The sequence below is a fragment of the Xenopus tropicalis genome, chromosome 5, assembly GCF_000004195.4.
Source record: "Xenopus tropicalis strain Nigerian chromosome 5, UCB_Xtro_10.0, whole genome shotgun sequence".
NCBI lineage: Eukaryota > Metazoa > Chordata > Amphibia > Anura > Pipidae > Xenopus > Xenopus tropicalis.
In genome coordinates this window covers 143,258,802-143,279,395 of record NC_030681.2, presented here as the reverse complement: position 1 = coordinate 143,279,395, position 20,594 = coordinate 143,258,802, and the positions used below count along the sequence as shown (strand labels likewise).

Genomic DNA, 20,594 nt, shown 5'->3' with positions numbered 1-20,594 from the left:
GATCAATTGATCGAGCCTAGCCTTCTGTATAGGAAGGAGTCAGGCTAGGCTCGATCAATCGATCGCCGCATAGTTGATGCATCTCTTGATACTTTCCCCGGCATCGCCGTATTGCCTTTGTTCAAATGACAGGAAGCCAAGTTTTTTACAGGTATTTTCTTCTAAAGCATTCAAAATAACAAATGGTTTTCAGGATAGGGCAATTATTGGGGGAGGGTAGAATAGATTTTTTTTAGTTAAACATTTTTAGTGTTGCCTTTACTTTAAAGAGATACTGACAGCAGAAATGTACATTGTCCTTGCATGCTATTTATAATTACGCCTTAAAAGTATTTTCTCAGTGTCTGTATATTGCCTATCTGATCCCCCATATTGGTGCAGCAGGAGACCGTTAGCATTAGAAGCTATAACTGACAGGCTGAGATGGGACAGTCAGGTTGGCAAAACAGTCAGGTTTAGGGACTTCAGCAGCAAAAAACAATCAACATGACATATAGGGAACTTTTAATGTACATTTGTATTTCGAAGAGAAGTTTTTTGTGTCTGTATCACTTTAAGGGCCCCTTTCCTTGTAACTTCAGACACGCGTTAATTACTTTGTAAATAATGAGTAATAACAAAAGATGAGGGTTGAGGGATGAGGGGAAAGAATGGTAGTAGCTAAAAATCTCCTGGTTGCATTCTAGTTCTAAAGATCTGTTTCCATTCTGGCTTTGGCATCGCAGGCTATCAAAGTGCAATGCTCAGTAGCCAGTATGCTCAGCCAAGCGGCAGTTGCGCTGTGTGTGTGAGTGAGCGTCTCTGCAGTCCCTCTGTCATGCACGCCATTCCTTTTGCCTAAATAAGTCATGTCTGCTCATTTTTGGATTATCCATACCCTCTCCACCCCCACACTTTTTTTTTTTTTTTTTTTTAATTTTATTTTTTTCCTCCTAACTTGCCCCTTTATTTTTGTTTTCCTTTTTATTTTATTTTTTTTTAGGTCCCCATGTGGAATGAACGTTCCATGTGTCGTAGGTATGAATGAAGTGGCCTGGCAGGAGACCAGAGGAATAATGCATGCGAGCAGTGGTCAGGAAGCCCTTGGGGTTGGAGTAGGGATGGTCCCATCTGGAGCGGCGTCGGCAGGGCAAGCCCATGGAAATAACCCAAATGCCATGCCTCCGGGTGCTGCCAGTGCCCAGGTGCCGCTGAGCGGCCGCTCTCAGGACGATGCCACAGTGGGATATTTCTTCCAGAGGCAGGCTGGAGAGCAGCTCAACGGGTACGCCAATAAGCACCGCTGGCCTACAGGAGATAGCATAGATGCTGCGGTATGTAGCTCCGCTGGGTTCTTGGCAATCCATCATCTCATTACACTTGTTGGGAATATTAAATTGCTTGACAATCCCAGTGTAAAGCTTGTTCTATATATTCTAAGTATGGAAAGTTCCCCGTCACGAGTATCTTCACTTCTTGCCATGTCCTTATCTGCCCTGCCAAGCACCGTAAACAACATTCTTTTGCTCCGCAATTATTTGATGTAGATGAAACACATTTTAAGGTCATTGCACAGACTCTGCACCTCAGCCTGCTTTCTTTTCGCTTTCACCAATCCCTGTGCTGAGCAAGTAGCACAAACCGAGTTCAAACCTGGCTATAGATGGGACTCTGAACATGGTAAAGCAATTGAAATTGGACTAATCGTTCTGTGGGGCATAAGCCTTATAATATTAAATTGAAGGAAATGTACTTGTTGGTGCATTATATACAAAGACTCTTACTAACCCTGGGCAGATTTGCACCAGTAGCAGCTAGTTTTGATCAAATATTCGGTAACAGTGCGTTATTGTTCTTGTTCAGATGTATTTTTACCTTTAGTAAGTGAGCCCCACGGCTTTATCCTGTGGCCTTAAGGCTGTGGCTCCAGGGGCAGTGGCAGGGGGGGATTCAGTCTGGGTGATATCTTTGGAGAAGGTTTATTTCCAGTATGCTAAGCTTGAATGGAATTGTGGTGAGATTTGGGGGTGGAAATGCATATTTTGCTGTAGATCATTGTGTAGCAATAACTAATAGGGCAAAGACACACAGGGCCATCAGGCGCCACAAACAACGCGCAATTTGTATATTAATCAATGATGGCTAAAGCACTGCAATTAGTCGTTGCAACTTTTAAAAAATCTGTTGCGGCGAATACTTGCCCTGTCTTCTTCCATAGAGCTGTTGTAAGCTAAGGAGGGGCCTTAACAGGGGGCGCTGATAAAAGCTGCCGGCAGTCTGAGTCGGCAGCTTAGGGCCATGATACACAGGGAAATTAGTCGCGCTGCGAAAAATCTCTGTTGTCGCGGGCGACTAATCTCCCCACAATGCCATTCCACCGGCTAGAATGTAAATCTCCGGTGGGATGGCATACGTGGCGCCGCGATTTGCCGCAGTTGCCTTGAGAGTAAACTTCGGCAAATAGTGGCGCCGCCTATGCCATCCCACTGGAGATTTACATTCTAGCAGGTGGGATGGCATTGCAGGGAGAATGGTCAACCCGCGACAAGGGAGATTTGTGTCGCGGCGGCTAATCTCCAACAGGTTAAAGGGGCAGTAATACAAATGTAACTTGGTTATTCAGGTATGGGATCTATTATCCAGAGACCTGTTATCCAGAAAGTTCAGAATTATGGGAAGGCAATCTACCATAGACTCCATTTTAAACAAATAACTAAAACTAAATGATTTCCTTTTTTTCTGTAATTATAAAACAGTACCTTGTACTTGATCCCAACTAAGATATAATTGCCCCATTTTGGGGGCAGAACAGCCCTATTGGGTTTATTTAATGGTTAAATGATTCCCTTTTCTCTGTAATAATAAAACAGTACCTGTACTTGATCCCAACTAAGATATAATTACCCCTTATTGGGGGCAGAACAGCCCTATTGGGTTTATTTAATGGTTAAATGATTCCCTTTTCTCTATAATAATAAAACAGTACCTGTACTTGATCCCAACTAAGATATAATTACCCCTTATTGGGGGCAGAACAGCCCTATTGGGTTTATTTAATGGTTAAATGATTCCCTTTTCTCTGTAATAATAAAACAGTACCTTGTACTTTATACCAACTAAGATATAATTAATCCTTATTGAAGGCAAAACAATCCTTATGGGTTTATATAATGTTTACATGATTTATTTAGTAGACTTAAGGTAGGGAGATCCAAATTATTGAAAGACCCCCTTATCCGGAATACCCTTGGTCCCAAGCATTCTGGACTACAGGTCCCATACCTTTGTTATAATGGAGGGTTTAGGGGTTTGTTAGTGTGTGTGCGTGCATGCAGTGTTTGTGTGGGTATATCTGTATATTCCATTTATGCTTATGTATAGCTACACGGTGTCTATTTTAAGCAACATGCCTGCATTTCATACTTATCACCCACACACTGGGCTTTCCTTATACACAGTGAAAGCTGAGACTAAGCGCAGCTAAAAATGCATCGAGTAGAAACTTTCTGCTCACTTATTGTTTATATTGCCTGGTAGTGGTAATGCTTTATTATCAAGATGTAAATCTCCCAGCATGCTCTGAGCAGTTCAGCAGCAGCTGGAGGGCTGTGGGTTTGGCATCTGAAAGTACCAAGGTTGGTAGGGGCCTCATATATGAGCATGGAGGTTGCTGATGGACCTCCTTACTTGGGAACAGACCTGTAAGATGCAAGTGTTTGTTATTGTATTTTCTTGCTTAGTGTATCTTTATAAGGAGGCTTTATCTTTCCTTTAAAGTAACAGTTCAGTGTAAAAATTAAAATGGGTAAAATAGACTGTGCAAAATTAAAAGTGTTTATCTAGTATAGTTGGGCAAAATGTTAATCTATAAAGACTGGAGTGGGCAGCTGTCTAACATAATAGCCAGAACACTACTTCCTGCTTTAAAGCTCTCTAAGCTGTATATTTAAATGGCAAGTACAAAAAAGAAATTCGTTCCATTCCTAAACATGGAGCTGCTGTACATTTTCTATAGTGCCATAGTTCTCTATAATGTAAATAAAGGTGTGCCTCTTTCATGTAGATACCAGGGCCTTGCTAGCATCTCCATCTGCCAGTGAGCTGTATGCTTGAAAGGAATCTTAGGCACTGTGCATCTTGCTGTGACATAATTCAATCATGGCGCTCATTGGTAGGGTTTGTAGTGTAGAACTTTAACTCCCAGTTGCCCGGCTAACGACTGGAGAGGATGCTAGGTGTTGAGAGTGAGCCAGTATAGTGCTATAGCCAGGAAATGGACTAAGCGGTGCCAGTGGTGTAACTTCATTTTACTTCTTGCAGGTGAGGTCTGTGGATGAAATGAATCATGACTTCCAGGCTCTGGCATTAGAATCTCGTGGAATGGGCGAGGTAAGTGTTTATCTTCCTCTTTCTAAGCCGATGCCAAGTTATTGCCATTATTCAGTAGCTGTTTCCTTGTGTGTCAGCTCCGAGCATTACCCACGGCATTGCTTGGGGTTCAGCACAGCCATTTCCACTGCATTTTTATTTCTTTCATTAAACAGATTTAGGCATTGCTCATACTTTTAATAATTTTGTGGTTTTTATATTTTCTGACTGTGTGTTCTGAGTCAACAATGCCCAAAACCGAGTTGTGACTTATACACTTACTAATAGCACTAGTGCATCATCTGCTGCAGTGCGGAGGCCGTCGCTGTTTATAAGCAGAAATGCTCCCCTACTAAAATAACAAGGTTAGGGTCAGTTTTATTGGGTCCTGATGAGATTAAAGCGGACCTGTCACCTTAAGAAATAATTTCAAATTGTTTTCTATTGTGTTTGGCAAGCAAAATAAACTTTACTTACACTATATAAATTATTTTAATCTTATTTTCTTCAGCCTTGGAATTCACAATTGCAGCAAGCAGGCAGGGGCCATTTTGTGGGCACTGTTATCAAAGCAGGCATTGCATTACGCCAAAATCTTGTTTCTGTGCCTGTATGGGGGGACCTGATACCCATGTCCATGCACTGGTTACACAATTAGATGGTGAGGAAGGAAGGGGAATGTGAGGAGGGCAGCAACATCTAAGAAGTTCTGAATTGAAAGTGAAAGTAACTGTCTGCCCCACCTCTATGCCTAAGGCATAGAGGCGGGGCAGGCATTATATGATTGACAGCTGGGATTTTAAAATGCTTTTATAATGGGTATGAATGTGGTAATAAAAAAAAATATTTTGGGTTTCATGTTTAATTTGAAAAGGACTTTTATTATACAGCTTTTTATGTCTGGGTGACAGGTCCACTTTAAGGGCTCTGGCACACGGGGAGATTAGTCACCTGCGACTAATCTCCCTGAAATTCCATCCCACCTTCCCCGTGTGCCAGAGCCCTAAAGGGGAAGGAAAGGTTCAATCACTGGAGGTCATGGGTTTTATCTTCTGGAGTGATAACGTTTCTTTTATTAACTTTTTTATAAGCTTTTACCTGCCAAAAAGTTTTGGGAACATGAAGACCCTGCAAAAGATGGACAGAAAGGGATGTTCCTCGCTGATGAATGGAGAGAGAATACATGGGGGGCCTCTCGTAAGTTCTGTATCTTGTCTGTCATGTTTTTGACATTGTGGCACTTACATTTTGTGGCGAAAGGCCTGCCTCCCTTGTCACTGGATTTTACCAACACAACTATTTATATTAGGGGGTGTTTTCATCTGCTGCTAAGCTTAACTAAGTTTCAGAGTGCTAGACCCCAACAAAGGTTAAAGGGGAACTGCAAACATGAGCTGAATAGTAGTGATTGTTGAATCAACATTTTTCACCAAAATTTCTGGTTTGAAATGTTCTGTATGTGGGAGGTTAGAAAGGACTTTTGGTGCCTTCACCCCTAGTAAGCTGTGGCAAACAGTCATAGTCGCACTAATCGTTCAGCAGACCTGTGTGCCCCCCTACCTCCCAGCAGGGGAGGTAGGGGGGGGCACACAGGTCTGCTGAACGATTAAACTGGGAAAGGCAGTGAGCGATGCATTTTAATAGTGAGGTTAGCACCGGCTAGTGATTTAAATGTGGGAAGTATCACTTTAATAGTTTATTTTATACTGAAGAGCATTCTGTTTGGCATAATACTTATTTTGAACTACACTGATCTTTATTGAATCCTCACCTCTCAATCAGACACGTCAGTCATCATAATTGTACACAGAACTCTTTGTAGATGTAATATCTGATTCTTTGCTTTACAGACCATTCCATGTCCCAGCCTATTATGGTGCAGAGAAGACCCGGACAAAGCTTTCACGGAAACCATGATGTCGCTTCTGTTCTGTCACCTCGTTCAGAGAGCGGCGGCCTTGGAGTGAGCATGGTAGAATATGTGTTGAGTTCCTCCCCCGCTGATAAACTTGATCCACGATTCAGAAAAGGAGTCTTTGTGAGTATATTGCTGTTGTTGGATGAGGAGCCTTTAGTATTTCAGGCTGCAAAGAGCAAGATTAAGAAGACTATTGGTTCAATCTGAAATAACGAAGATAACACCAACTAGGAAGTTTCCAAGAATAGAAAAATAACTTCCCCTTTGTGTTTTCTTTCTCATTATTTAAAGTAACACTGATAAACCTTCCCACATTTACTGAATATTTTAAGAGCATAAATATAAATGTTTTTTCTATTTCCATCATTTCCGTAGCTGAGGTGGAAGGTTTTCTGCTACAGACATACAATATATATTTTTAAATGAAAAGTGAGTGATCACTCTATACCACTAATATGCTTACAACTATTAGGGGGTATTTATTGGCTCCCGAAGAAACTATGCAGCATTCACGTCATTCCCAGTGGAACATGCGCTAGGGGTAGTCTGTATAAAAGTGCTGCATACTGTGCTGGCGATATATACGTTAATTGTCATCCTAATATTTTGGTCAGCGCAACATGCCCTTATTGTCAAATTCCATTTTAAGGTGGGTGTATCTCCTCAGTATCTTTACTCCTCCCTCCCTAGAGTGTCCGAGACTGCGAATTAGATGGACCAGAGAAAGGCGAACAGAAAGGTAAAGCATCTCCTTTTGAAGAGGAAAAGAAACGTGATCTGATCTCTGCTGACCCCGATGACGTCTCCAAATTAAACGGCAGGGGACTTCCGAACGGCATCGATACGGATTGCAAAGATTTTAAGTAAGCAAGGAATAAACTCGCCTAAGTCTGTAGTTCCAAGGAGCTGTGACCTGCATTTAATTGCACGTGACCCGCAAGAATATAGTAGTTAATGTTTTATTAGTAAACGGGTGTTTTTGAGTCTTTGCTCTTAGAGCTGTGGCACACTGCGTTATAGTCAGCATGCTTGCCGCCCATGAGAATTCCAGCTTGGCAGAATGCTTGTAATTGCCCCTACATAGGTCTTCAAGGGAAGCTCCAGAACCATGTCTGGGCATTCAGGTTACTAACTCTTGGAAACGCAATGTGCGCTAACCTAGGCATGTATTTCCCTCCCTCTTTATATGACATGGAAAAGTAGGCAACTCCCTTGCTTTTTGGGCCCTTCCTACAGCACAGATTGAATCTCACATTCTACTTTTTCACTTTGCTTTTTCTAATAGTCGGACTCCAGGAAGCCGGCAGGCTTCACCCACAGAAATTATAGAACGTATTGGCCCAAACTCTAGCTCTGCTGAAGTTCTTGGGCAACACCAGAACCACATGAATAACAAACCCTTATCAGATGAGTTCCCTAGTACTGAAAGCCAGAATTTGGATGGCATGGAACAGGTTGGCCTTGACTCATTACAGTTTGACTATCCTGGTAATCAGATACAAATGGACTCGGCGGGAGCAGGTGTCAGCTTATTTGACTACAATACTCAACAGCAGGTATTGGTATGATTTTATTTTGTGAGCATGGTTACTTTCTGTAGAGTGTAGTAATCTTACTTTGAAGTAGTAATATACTCAAACTGCTTTCTGTGGTTTTTTTTTTTTTTTTTTTTTAAACCATTTATTTATAGCAGCCATATAGTAGTTTATAATATAGATAGAGGGCGCAGACCATTGCAAAATAAAAAGGGTACCCCAAAAATAGCACTTGCTCATTAGGCAAGGATTTAGGGAATTGAAAATGATCATGATGATCTCTCTTTAACCTATAACTGTTCTTCCTACAGCTATTTCAGCGGCAAAACACATTGACTGTTCAGCAGCTAACAGCGGCTCAGCAGCAGCAACAGCAGTTTACCCTGGCAGCAGCTCAGCAACAGCATTTAAGTAAGATATCCTCTTAACAGCAACTGGGGAATTTTGCTCTAAAGGTTGTTGTGCCTGCTCAGAAATGGTTTGGCACTGTTGGCTGATTTCAACCATACAGCCTGCCTGGGCATGTTGTTAACCCTAAGGCAGGGGTCCCTAACCTTTTTTTACTTGTTAGCAAAACAAGCAGCATAAAAGTTAATGGGGATGCCAAATAAGTGCCATGATTGTCTATTTGGTAGCCTTTAGGCAGACTATCAGCCCAAAGGAGGTTTTTTTTGGTAGTTTTTATTCAACCAAAATTTGCCACCAAGACAGGAATTCAGAAATAAGCACCTGCTTTGGGGACACTGAGAGCAACATCCAAGGGTTTGTGAGCAACATGTTGCTCCTGAGCCACTGGTTGGGGATCACTGCCCCTAAGGTATGGTGATCCATATTTCTGTGCCAAACAGTTGGGATTATAGATCTTTGTACATACATAGCTTGGACTATAGGACCTTCCCTTTTATCAGTTCTTTTCGAAGGAAACAACTTTACCTTTAGCCACCCTTAACTTTTTGCCTCCTTCTGTTTACTTTCCCTTGTGTGCCTCGTACTGAATAGTGATCTCCTTACCTTCTAGCTGGCATGTTTTCCGCAGGCCTGGCACCAGCTGCTTTTGTGCCAAACCCCTACATCATCAGTGCAGGTCACCCAGGCGCAGACCCGTACACAGCAGCCGGTTTAGCAGCTGCTGCCACCCTAGCAGGTACGTGCAATTGCTTTATGTCAAGAAACTTGTGCGTTTAGCATCATACAGCTGGCAAGTTGTCAGGGTTGGTGTATAATAGATCGGTTTAGTGTACCTAGCTAGTCACTATTTGTCTGTAGCCGATAGCCACAGCTATAAATCACTTGCAGAGTGTATAGGCCATAAATATGTATGTGGGTATTCTCTTACATGGCTTCATTAGCGCACTGCTGTTAGCTCAAATGAATTTACATTTTTAATTAGAATGCCACAGATCATTTATCTGTGGCCTTTTTTTTTTTTTTTTTTTAATATGGGTGCAGCATTACATCTGTTTTTTGCATCTCGCCACAGAGCAGCTAAATAAGGCCCTGCTTGTCAATATTTTAAATATCATTTCTGCACTGGTTAGCGTTGTTTTTAATAATGTAGTTATACTTTATAGCAGCTGACATTTAGGAGTAGTGTCATACGTTGCCGAGTTAATAATATAGTAATATCTGTTTGTTTTCTTGTGCAAGCCTCAATACTTGTTGCAGCATCTGAGAACTAAAGCAGCTTTGTGCCTTTGTGTGTAGGCCCTGCAGTTGTCCCTCCACAATATTATGGCGTTCCTTGGGGAGTGTACCCAGCTGGCTTATTTCAGCAACAGGCAGCTGCCGCAGCCACAGCGGCAAGCAGCAACAACCAGCAAGCAGCGACACAAGCAACGCAAGGACAGCAGCAGGTACAGCATTCCAGGGTTTGTGCTAAAATGTCTGACTCATCTGGGAACTAGATTATATATCCGTGTGGTATATTCTTTCTTTGGAATGGGACACAAGCAGATCTACTGCCTGTATTTCATCTTAGAGAAGTGATGTCACTTAAATGGTAATATCAAGGTGAATTGTACATTAAATTGCTCAATAGCATTTTCAATTTTATTTGTATGCTTTTTAAATGGTTTTAAAAATGGTTGTCTGGAACATTGATCCTAGCTACCAGTATTTTTGCAATTAAAAAGAACCAGAATCTTTGCAATTAAAAAGAACTGTCTGAAACACACAGCAGTGACAGATGGATATCCTTGCTGAAGCGCTTACAGCAGATGAGGACATTTTAGCCACTGCTGTTTGCCGCCAGGTGGCAGCAATGGTCAAATTGGCCTTTGTGCCATTAGCCTTAAAATACTACTGTCAACATTGTAATAAAAGGTAATTTTAAGGCTTACAACCCCTTCATAGAGGAAGTATGCCTGTTTTGTTTCCTGTTCTCATGGCACAGGGCCTGATTGAGGGCCTTATGATATTATTAAAATGTACTGCATTCTAAATGTGCCACGATTTCGTCCAACTGGGATCAATACATGGGAATTGTACAGTTTCTCGCTGTATAAGCATTAGGAAAAACTAGGAAGATATCCCTGGTATGAATTTTAATTACTGCCCAGTTGGCTGGCCACCCATTGGCCATGAAATGCATACTGCTAATTTGAGGTTTATGTTGCTGTATGCAAACCAGATCAGCTGTGTAATGTGATGCACCTTATCTGTGTACAGGTTATGAGGGCCACATCCAGTCAGCGCCCACTTACTCCTAATCAGGGACAACAAGGACAGCAGCCAGAATCACTTGCAGCAGCTGCAGCAAACCAAGCTCAGATATTTGGACAGGGTCTTGCTACCAGCATGCCAGGTATTGTGACTACAAACATGTTGATGAGTTAAATGGCTTATTCTTGTGTTATTAATCCTTCTATAAATGTCTAGCCAAGATCAGTCATTTGCATTTGTCATCATGGCACCCATGTTTCTTTATTCTAGGCTACCAGGTTCTCACTCCCACTGCCTACTATGATCAGACTGGTGCCTTGGTGGTTGGTCCCGGGGCCAGAGCTGGGCTTGCTGCACAAGTACGTTTAGTGGCTTCAGGTCCTGTTCTAATCAGTCCCGCTGCTGCTCAAGCCGGTATGTTCAGTACTCTGTATACTCCATGTAGCTGGTTTGTGTATACTTCTTCTGCTGAGAGGCTGACAGGCGTTGTGCTAGTGGGCAAGTCCTGGCACAAGCCCCAGCTTTGCTGTACTGTTCATTGAGTTTTTCCACCAGGCATATTATAGAGCCAGAACCTCACCTGTCAGAATCTAGAACATTGTGACATTTTATCTTGGAAACACAAAGAATACCTTTATAGAATATATAGATAATTATGTATCCCCTATTGAAAATATAAAAATATTCAGAGGGAGCACTAACCATATAAAGGCACAAGGGAGCAGTGAGTAATGTGACTCAAATTACATCACTAAGCACCAATTCTGGGGATACTCGTGCTTTTGTGTGCTCCTTGATCTTTGTATGTCATTTGTCATCTTACTATGTAAATAAAGACTGTAATCATTGCTACTATGACTTGGAATGATTGGCAGACTTGGGTGATAAAAAATGAAAAAAAAATAAAATGAAAAGTAGTCCAAGTATTACTAACAATAAAAATCTGGCCTAAGAAAATTTCTGGTGCTGACACCTGCAACCAGATAAATTTTTTTTGTCAAAGTATGACCTAGAACAGCCTATTTATCTAAGAAGGTGAGAGTCAGAAACCAAGTGATTGTTCATTCTGTGTGTTCTGCAGTTCTCCAGTGGGCTTTTGAGCTGGTTGCTAGGGTTTAGTTTACCCTAGTAACTAAGTATTGATTTGAATAAGACTGGAAAATGAATAAGATAATAATAAGATGATAAAGATGAGTAATAAAAAAGTAACAATAAAAATTTAGCCGAACGGTCAAACAGTGACCCCCATTTAAAAGCTGAAAAGGAGCAGAAGGGGATGGAAGATAATTCAAAAACTATAAGAAATGTAGACTTGTAGAAAAGTTAAGAAAATGCCTTTCTATAATATACAAAAATTCAACTTTGAAGGTTGTGTCCCCTTTAATAGGTTGTACCAAAGATTTGCTTTGGGTGAGTTTCTGGCCAGGCTAAATGGGGGAATTGTTACCAAATTTGAACATGCATAGCACATTAGAATCTCAAGTATTGGCCAAATATATTGTGGATGGTTGTTTACTTGGTACATCCTTTAGGGTGTAGACACACGGAGCTACTTAGTAGCAGCTATATGTTACGGCTACTAAATGCCAAAAAATACCCTGCCATAGACAATACTGAGAATTGCCTCTACTAAAACACACGTAGAGACAATTATCAGTAAATGATCAGCATTGTCTATTTTTGCCATGACAAGTAGCTGCTACTAGTAGCTCCATGTGTCTTCACCCTAATGGAAGTTAAAGGTGACTGAGAATGAGTGAGTATTTGTTTGTTAACGTGTAACTTGATTATTCCTGCAGCTGCAGCAGCTTCGGCGACTGGTGCCAATAGCCTTACTGGACCCACAAACAGTATCTTCAGACCCTTGGGTCCTCAGCAGCAGCAGCAACAGCAGCCTCAGCAGCAGCAGCCCAATGCAAACCTCCACTCCAGCTCTTTCTACGGAAACAGCGCCATGACCAACAACTCTCAGAGCAGCTCTCTGTTTTCTCATGGACCTGGGCAGCCAGGAAACACGTCCCTTGGATTTGGAAGCAGCAATTCTCTGGGGTCAGCCATTGGATCTGCTTTTGGGGGATTTGGGTCATCAGGTATGCTTTGCACCCCCTTGGATCCGAAAGTAGAAAACTCTCAATCATTTTTTGCTCTTTTTATTTATTTTTATTTATAAATTGAGTTGTCCTCATTTTATTTTAGCCATCTGTGGCATTAGAGGCTCTGCTTAAAGCAGCAGAACAGTTCGCTTGGCTTGTATGGTCTGACGGTTTCCTGTGTGATTACGTTCCAGCAGCATCATTGCATTAGTGTATCTCATTCTCATTTCTGTGTCACTCTTGGTTAGGATAGTATAGAGGCAATACTCTATAATCTACCTCTCTTATTCATCCCTCCCCTTCTTTATACACACAGGGGCACTTTTATAATTACTTACTGTTCCCTTGCTCTATAGTGGGCATGTCCCACTAAATTAGACTCCCTTTCTTTGTGCAACAGTACAAAAACCAATTTTAGGTAGATTTCAGGATTGTGCCCACTAACTGGCAATGGAATTGCTTTAGACGTTCCACTTTAAAGGACATGTCAACCCCAAAAATCAATTTTTTTGCATCCCTAGTAAATTCGGTTTGGTAAAGGGTTCGGCCGGATACAAAAATAGTGTATTCGGTGCATCCCTACAAATAAGTAAAAAACAGTTGCAAATATGTATTGCAACATTGCTTAGAATTATGTTTTCTTTTACTAGGCAAAAAATTCTTTGGGTTGACTTGCCCTATAAGGAGAACTAGGCCCTAATCCATTCTCAGCCCTCCCCGCCCGAGCTCCATCCCCTTTAAAAGTTTGCCTGCCATAAATCTGGCGATTTGTGCAGAGTTTAATAATGCCATCTTTTCCTGTCATCTCGGATATTGCAGGCTTGTGTGCAGTCAAAGCTGATTCAGGACAGGGGAAGATGGTGCCTGCTGCACAATTGCAGATTTATGACAGGTCGGCAAACAGGGACACTTGCGGGGAGGGAGCGTGGACGTGGGGCTGAGCATAGGCGAGGGTTTAGTTCTTTCTTAAGAAACCTGATTGCAAAGCTGTGACCCCTGAAGACTACCAGAAAGTGTTGCATATTCCTTAAAGTGGGAAAAATGTGGCACCATACTTATGAACCACGTTACCCCACAGTGCACTGTCCTCAAGGGTAGCCCTAACTGCCAAGGCTTCATGGGCAGAATCTGTGTTGGAGACCGACAGTCAGTAGGATATGGAAATGTGCAGGGAGGCAGCTGGGAAGTTTATTAAAGAGAGAGCACCATGTTCCTGATAAATATGAAAGTGTCAATCTGCCAGATTCCTTATAGTGACATACAGATAACCTGTGTCCTTGGCATTTACCAAACCTATATATTTGGACACATGTTGCACAAGTGCAGGGGTTACCAAATACACTAATGGAACTGTGTTCCGAATGCAAAAGGACATCTCTGCCAATCATGTGCCAGCAGTGCCCTCTCAGTATTGTGCCCCCCCTGCATTTACACGGCAGTAAGCAGCTAGGTACGATGGGCCCCTGGCACACTTGGGAACCCTGGGAACATGCTAATGACGAATCCTTACAGTAAGCACTTGTGTAGCCGGCCATTTCTGCCATCCATTCAGGTTGCATGTGTATGAGTAGCCATTCTGTGACTGGCCAGAGAGTGAATGCTTTTGCAAATGACAACAAAGACTACTAGCATATTCTCTACTATAACCTCAGCTGTTTTCAGCCCCTGCCCTCCCCTTAGGGATGGCTTATTTTTTATTTTACCAGCACCAGTACCCCGTGGAACAATTAGTGTGTGAGTGAAATCTTGCTCTCGGCTCTAGCAGAGAGGCCCGTGACACCTTGGAAATCAATTTATTATGTGTCCCTGCAGTGCACAAGGGATATTTTTGGAATCTCCATCTTGTAGCCAGTGCCAGTGTAACACAGTAGCCACCATAGAACTTAAATAAAATATCCGCCCATGTCATTCCATAATGGTAAAGAATAGCAACTGCTATTAGAATTAAATATATTCCTAACACTGTTCTCTTCTCTATAGGATTATAGTAGGGATGCACAGTAGGGATGCACCAAATCCACTATTTTTGGATTCCGGAGAACCCTGAATCCTTCGTAAAGTATTTGGCTGAATCCGAATCCTAATTTGCATATATAAATTAGGATATGGAAGGGTTAAACGAATTTGGTTCGGCCAGGGGTATGGATTCGGTTGAATCTTGGCCGAGTTCTGGATTTGGTACATCCCTAGATTATAGTGTACAGGGCAATCACTGGTTCACTTCAGTCAGAACTGATAACCCCCGGGGCCAGTGTTTGCAACCCAGTTGCACCCCTCAAACTCTTTTATCAGGGTAAAAAAAGCAGCTGTAGCCATGTCTGCCTGCACAATCTCTATGTACATCCAAGCGATGTGGTTGTCTTAGACCAGGGGTCTCAAACTCGCGGCCCGCGGGCCATTTGCGGCCCTCGGTACAATATTTTGTGGCCCACACCAACGCCTTCTCAAAAGCAATGAATGGATCGCGATTTTTATTGCGGTTCAAGGGATCATGCAAGGCACGGCGGGCGGGCGGGAGCTGCCGATTGCGGAAATGACGTTATGCCATCATAACAGTTATTATGGGAAGACGTTCTGTGTGCACAATTAGCTGCTAAGGAGCTAATTGTGCACACAGAACGTCTTCCCATAATAACTGTTATGATGGCATAACATCATTTCCGCAATCAGCAGCTCCTGCCCGCCGTGCCTTGCATTATCCCTTGAAAGACAATTTTTTGTGAAATCCCTTATGCGGCCCAGCCTCATCCTGACTTTGCCTCCTGCGGCCCCCAGGTAAATTGAGTTTGAGCCCCCTGTCTTAGACGGTACTGCTGCTGCTCCAATCAGAATTCAAAGAATTTCCCAGGATATGTAGTGTGTGATGTCATAACAGGTGTGCAAACTTTTTTTTTTACCGGGTCTGGTAACCCATAGCAACAAAGCTAATGTTTGCTTTCAAATAAACTGGTATATGCTTTCTTTTGATTGGTTGCCATGTAATTAGTTATGAGTGTGGATAAACCCTTAAAGAAACAGTTCAGCGTAAAAATGAAACTGCGTAAAATAGACTGAGCAAAATAAAAAATATTTCTAATTAGGCAAAAATGTAATCTATAAAGGCTGGAATGAGTAGATGTCTTGCATATATAGCATAAACACTGCTTCCTGCTTTCAGCTCTCTAACCTCTTAGTTAGTCAGGGACTTTAGGGGGGGCCACATAGGACATTACTGTTCAGTTAGGTTGTGAGCACGCAGGTCAGATTCAAAACTGAACAGATATGTCCCATATGGTCCCCCCCTAAAGTCACTGGAAGGAAGTAGTGTTCTGGCTATTATGTTGGACATCTCACTCCAGCCTTTATAGATTACATTTTTGCCTAACTATATTACAGATATGGGATCTGTTAGCCGGAAACCCATTATCCAGGTTCTGCATTACAGGAAGACCATCTCCCATAGACTCCATTACAAGCAAATAATTCTAATTTTTAAAAATGAGTTCCATTTTCTCTGTAATAATAAAACCGTACCTGTACTTGATCCCAACTAAGATATAATTACCCCTTATTGGGGCAGAACAATCCTATTGGGTTTATTTAATGGTTAAATGATTCCCTTTTTTCTGTAATAATAAAACAGTACCTGTACTTGATCCCAACTAAGATATAATTACCCCTTATTGGGGGCAGAACAGCCCTATTGGGTTTATTTAATAGTTAAATAATCTTTTAGTAGACTTAAGGTATGGAGATCCAAATTATGGAAAGACCCCATATCAAGGAAAACCCCAGGTCCCGAGCATTCTGGATAATGGGTGCCATACCTGTACAAATTTTTTATTTTGCACGGTCTATTTTACCCAGTTTAAATGTTACACTGAACTGACACCCGTGAGCTAAGCATTATTACAGCCGAGCCGACTGTTTCTATGATGCTATTAATTACACACATCATACCTAATTATCAGAATTTGTATTCATTGCAATAAATTAGGGTTTTTCTCTAGCCGCTAGCCAACCCCCTCTAGCCCCCATTTTCCCTTTAGCTGTCGCCATCCTCATCCTTCAATCTTCCGTTAGTGTCTCTCGCCTGAATCTAATTTTAGATGTTCATCATTTAACCCTGTGTGTTTTTAAATTTTTATTTTTTGTTTGTTTTTTTTTTTATTTTATTTCTTCAGTTGGCAATTCCGCAGGTAGTAGTGGCTCAAGGAGAGATTCCCTGTCTGCTAGCTCTGACTTGTACAAAAGGTCTAGCAGCAGCCTAGCACCCATAGGGCAGCCATTTTACAATAGCCTGGGATTCTCCTCTTCTCCGAGTCCAATAGGCATGCCTCTGCCAAGCCAAACGTCAGGACATTCACTAACGCCACCGCCATCCCTTTCATCACATGGATCCTCATCCAGTTTGCATTTAGGTAAAGCAAACTCTTACTTGTATGTTTTGTGTGTGTTTGTGACTGTGACCGTGCTGTGCTCTTTGTTTCTTTGTTACCATTTTGGCATTTGTAACTGATGATGTGCAGGTTTTTAATCAGAGCTTTATAGTGGGGTAAGAGATGCAGGATTGGGAGATTCCATTCTGCGGGGTTTGCTGAACTTCAAGCCTTAAAGTGGATGTCCACCTTTACATTAACTTTTAATAAGACATGGATATTCTGTGACAATTTTGCACCTTTTTTTTAGTTAGCTTTTTGTTCAGCAGCTCTCCAGTTTGGCACTTTAACAGCTGGTTGCCAGGGGCTTCTTTAACTTAGCAACGAGCCCGTCGCTTGAATGAGAGACTAATATAAATAGGAGTGAGGCTGAATAGAAAGATAAGGAATAAAAAGTAACAATGATAACATTATGACCTTACAGAGCAATTATTTTTTGACTTCTGACCCTGCAAATAATTAAAACTCCTAATTCTAATCTGCCAGTGCCTCATCCACATGTTGAGAAGGGGCTTTGGCTAATAAAATGCCATGGACTCCCCCAGAGTCGCAACTGTGCCGATTACATGTGCCGCAACTGTAGGCTAATAACGTACAGGGTAAGCACAATAACCTTGGAAGAGCCTGTGGTTGGAGGGCCCTGCTCTTCTGTGTTAAAGGGCTAGTTTACTTTTAGTAAGTAATTGAATGACCAGTTCTTAGCAACTTTTCAGTTGGTCTTCATTTTTTTTCTCTTTTTCTTCTGACTTTTTTCAGCTAAAAAATGGTCACTAATCCCGGCAGCCAAACAACTATTGCTCTGTGAGGCTACAACTTTTATTATAGTTACTTACCTTTCTATGCAGGTTCTCCTATTCATATTCCAGTCTCTCATTCAAACCACTGCAGGGTTACTAAGATACTTTGAACCCTAGCAACCAGATAGCCGCTGAAATTGCAAACTGAAGAATTGCTGCACAAAAAGCTAAATTAAAAAAAAAAACACAAACACACAGAAAAAGTGAAATTCCATTGCAAATTGTCTATCACTCTCTACATACTAAAAGTTAATATTAAGGTGAACAACCCCTTTTGTCTTTTTTGAATGTGCTTTTTCTTTGTATTATTGGTTACATAACCTGCAGCAGCTTCTGTGCTGGGAAATGGCATGTAGTGAATGTCGGCCTGATAGCTAATATCAAATGAGCAATGAGGTTCTGGTAGGCTCACTTTTAATTGGGTTACGTAAAGACTTACTATTGGTGTTACTCACCAGGGCTGGACTTTAAAGGAACAGTAACACCAAAAAATTAAAGTGTATAAAAGTAATAACAATGTAATGTACTGTTGCCCTGCATTGCTACAACTGGTGTGTTTGCCTCAGAAAGACTACTATAGTTTATAAAAGTTAGCTGCTGTGTAGCCATGGGGGCAGCCATTCAAAGGAGAAAAGGCATAGGTTACTTAGCAGATAACAGATAAACCCCCATTATATGGGACTTATCTACTAGTTATCGGTTATTGATTGCTTTATATGTTACTCTGTATGTCCAATGTATGAAACCCACTTATTGTACAGCACTGCGGGATATGTTGGCACTTTATAAATAAATGTTAATGTAATGTTATCTGCTATGTAACCTGTGCCTTTTTTCCAGCTTGAATGGCTGCCCCCATGGCTACACAGCAGCTTATTTATATAGTAGCTTTTCTGTAGCAAAAACACCAGTTTTTTGCAGAGCAACAGCACATTATATTTTAATTACTTTAAAACACTTTAATTTTTTGATTTTACTGTTCCTTTAAATTACTCTGTGCCCTTGTTGTGGTTTCTTCTACTTTTTGGCCCTAACTAGAAGCATGGGATGTAACCCCCCACCTCCCACCCAAATGGTGCTGTCCACTCGGCCACCCACATACACTGCTTCTGGCCTTTGTGGCACTGACTAGCCCTGCCCAGTAGTATATACGTTACCCACTTACCTGATCTCTGTAGTGCTGATGGGTGTTTGAGCATGAAAAACAGTTATTGTCTTTACCTTTTTGTTCCGTTTCTTTCCTATGCTTTCTACTAACATCCTGTCACTGGTCTAATTTCTTTTATCCCCCCCACCCTCCCCCAGTCTGTTTTTATCCTTTCCTCCAGCTTTGGGTATAGACTTTCTTTCTTTCCTACGACATTTGCCATTTTGGTAGTGCCTAAAGACTGACCCTGCTTTTTTCTACTGTGTTAACTTTGTCTTCCAATCAGCATTGAACCTGTATGCCCAGAACATTCTGCCTCTTTATTCCCATCATTAATGGGGGGAGGGGTTGCCAGACTCGTGCCAAAGAACAGCCAACATGGAGGACACTCTCCCAGTAGGGTTGAGGAGCTGATTGAACCTTCTTTTCCTCTTGGTTTGGATTCCAACCCCTCCCATATATAAGCTATGACTTGAGTTGTCATTTCCGCACTTTGTTTCTCTAAAGTTTTTCATTCATCCAGGTCGTGATATACAGTATCTAGTAGAATTAAGTTTAAAACAACTGGACTTTTCTGAGTTTTTGGGAAAACGTTTTACTGCCCATCCGAGCGGCTTCTTCAGTTCAAATGACTGGTAGGAAATTCCCGGCATTTAACATATTAACGTGCTTATTTTGGACCTAGAAGACTCCAGACTGGAAAAACCATCCCTGAACAGTGGAGGGGACTGCGACACCGCTTGTCATCAACATACAATGCTGCTTTGACACCCTTACCCCGGCGGTTTCACACTTTCCGTCATGTACTTTTAAACATTAACACCAGCCTCAATAAGAATCGTGGTACCATTGTGACTGGATCATACATACTTACCCCTGTCAGTTTTAGCCAACACCTAACTGAATAAGTTCAATGGAACCATTGTGATTGGTTGTCTGTGACTGTACTACCCTCAAGGGTTTAAGAAGCCACCTGGGTTAGCGGTGATACGTTTTCCAAAAAAAACTCCGAAAAATCCAGTTGCTTTAGACTTAATTCCTCACTTTGTGTTCGGGACCATCTACTGAGTTAGTTTTACTCTGGTGGGGACTGCACCATAGCCGACCAAAACAGGGTTCTGTGCTTGCCTTGTGTCGTCTGCTGAATAGGACAGTTGTTTAGACGTCCACTTGTGGGGGAAATATTAACTTCATTGCTTGTTCTTCAGCTTATTGTTAGTAGCTCAGTGTATGAGGCATCCTATAGAAGCTACAGAGTAGACTAAAAAAAATGTTTTCTCATAGGGGGACTGACAAATGGCAGCGGCCGTTACATCTCTGCAGCGCCAGGGGCAGAGGCAAAGTATCGGAGTGCTGCCAGCACCTCCAGTTTCTTCAGTTCCAACAGCCAGCTTTTCCCCCCATCCCGCCTGCGGTACAACAGAGCTGACATTATGCCGTCTGGGCGCAGCAGGTTGCTGGAGGACTTCAGGAACAACCGTTTTCCAAACCTGCAGCTCAGAGACCTGATGGGGCACATAGTGGAGTTCTCTCAAGACCAACATGGATCTAGGTAGGGTTACGGTACATAACTATGAGTGTGGCTAAATTTGGCCATGCAATATGAAGAATTAATCTAGATAATAGGAGCTTTCTAGATAGAGCCCATACTATGTTATCTATAAAATATTCAGTGATT

At 41.9% G+C, this 20,594-nt stretch overlaps 1 protein-coding gene across 3 annotated transcripts in view; it reads left to right on the top strand.

Moving 5' to 3' along the window:
• Positions 1 to 20,594, top strand: part of pum2 (pumilio RNA binding family member 2) — a 44,855-nt gene that overhangs the window by 15,007 nt on the left and 9,254 nt on the right. The window contains exons 2-15 of one of the 3 annotated variants that reach the window (XM_002934483.5): positions 983 to 1,313; positions 4,300 to 4,368; positions 5,439 to 5,544; positions 6,198 to 6,385; positions 6,956 to 7,128; positions 7,551 to 7,821; positions 8,112 to 8,211; positions 8,819 to 8,944; positions 9,505 to 9,653; positions 10,468 to 10,603; positions 10,732 to 10,875; positions 12,261 to 12,551; positions 16,718 to 16,954; positions 20,201 to 20,468. In XM_002934483.5, the coding sequence (XP_002934529.2) occupies positions 996 to 1,313; positions 4,300 to 4,368; positions 5,439 to 5,544; positions 6,198 to 6,385; positions 6,956 to 7,128; positions 7,551 to 7,821; positions 8,112 to 8,211; positions 8,819 to 8,944; positions 9,505 to 9,653; positions 10,468 to 10,603; positions 10,732 to 10,875; positions 12,261 to 12,551; positions 16,718 to 16,954; positions 20,201 to 20,468 (2,576 nt within the window). In that variant the 5' untranslated portion in view covers positions 983 to 995. The remainder of the gene's footprint in view (positions 1 to 982; positions 1,314 to 4,299; positions 4,369 to 5,438; positions 5,545 to 6,197; positions 6,386 to 6,955; positions 7,129 to 7,550; positions 7,822 to 8,111; positions 8,212 to 8,818; positions 8,945 to 9,504; positions 9,654 to 10,467; positions 10,604 to 10,731; positions 10,876 to 12,260; positions 12,552 to 16,717; positions 16,955 to 20,200; positions 20,469 to 20,594) is intronic. The other 2 variants (XM_012970914.3, XM_031902968.1) reach the window with 2 other exon arrangements.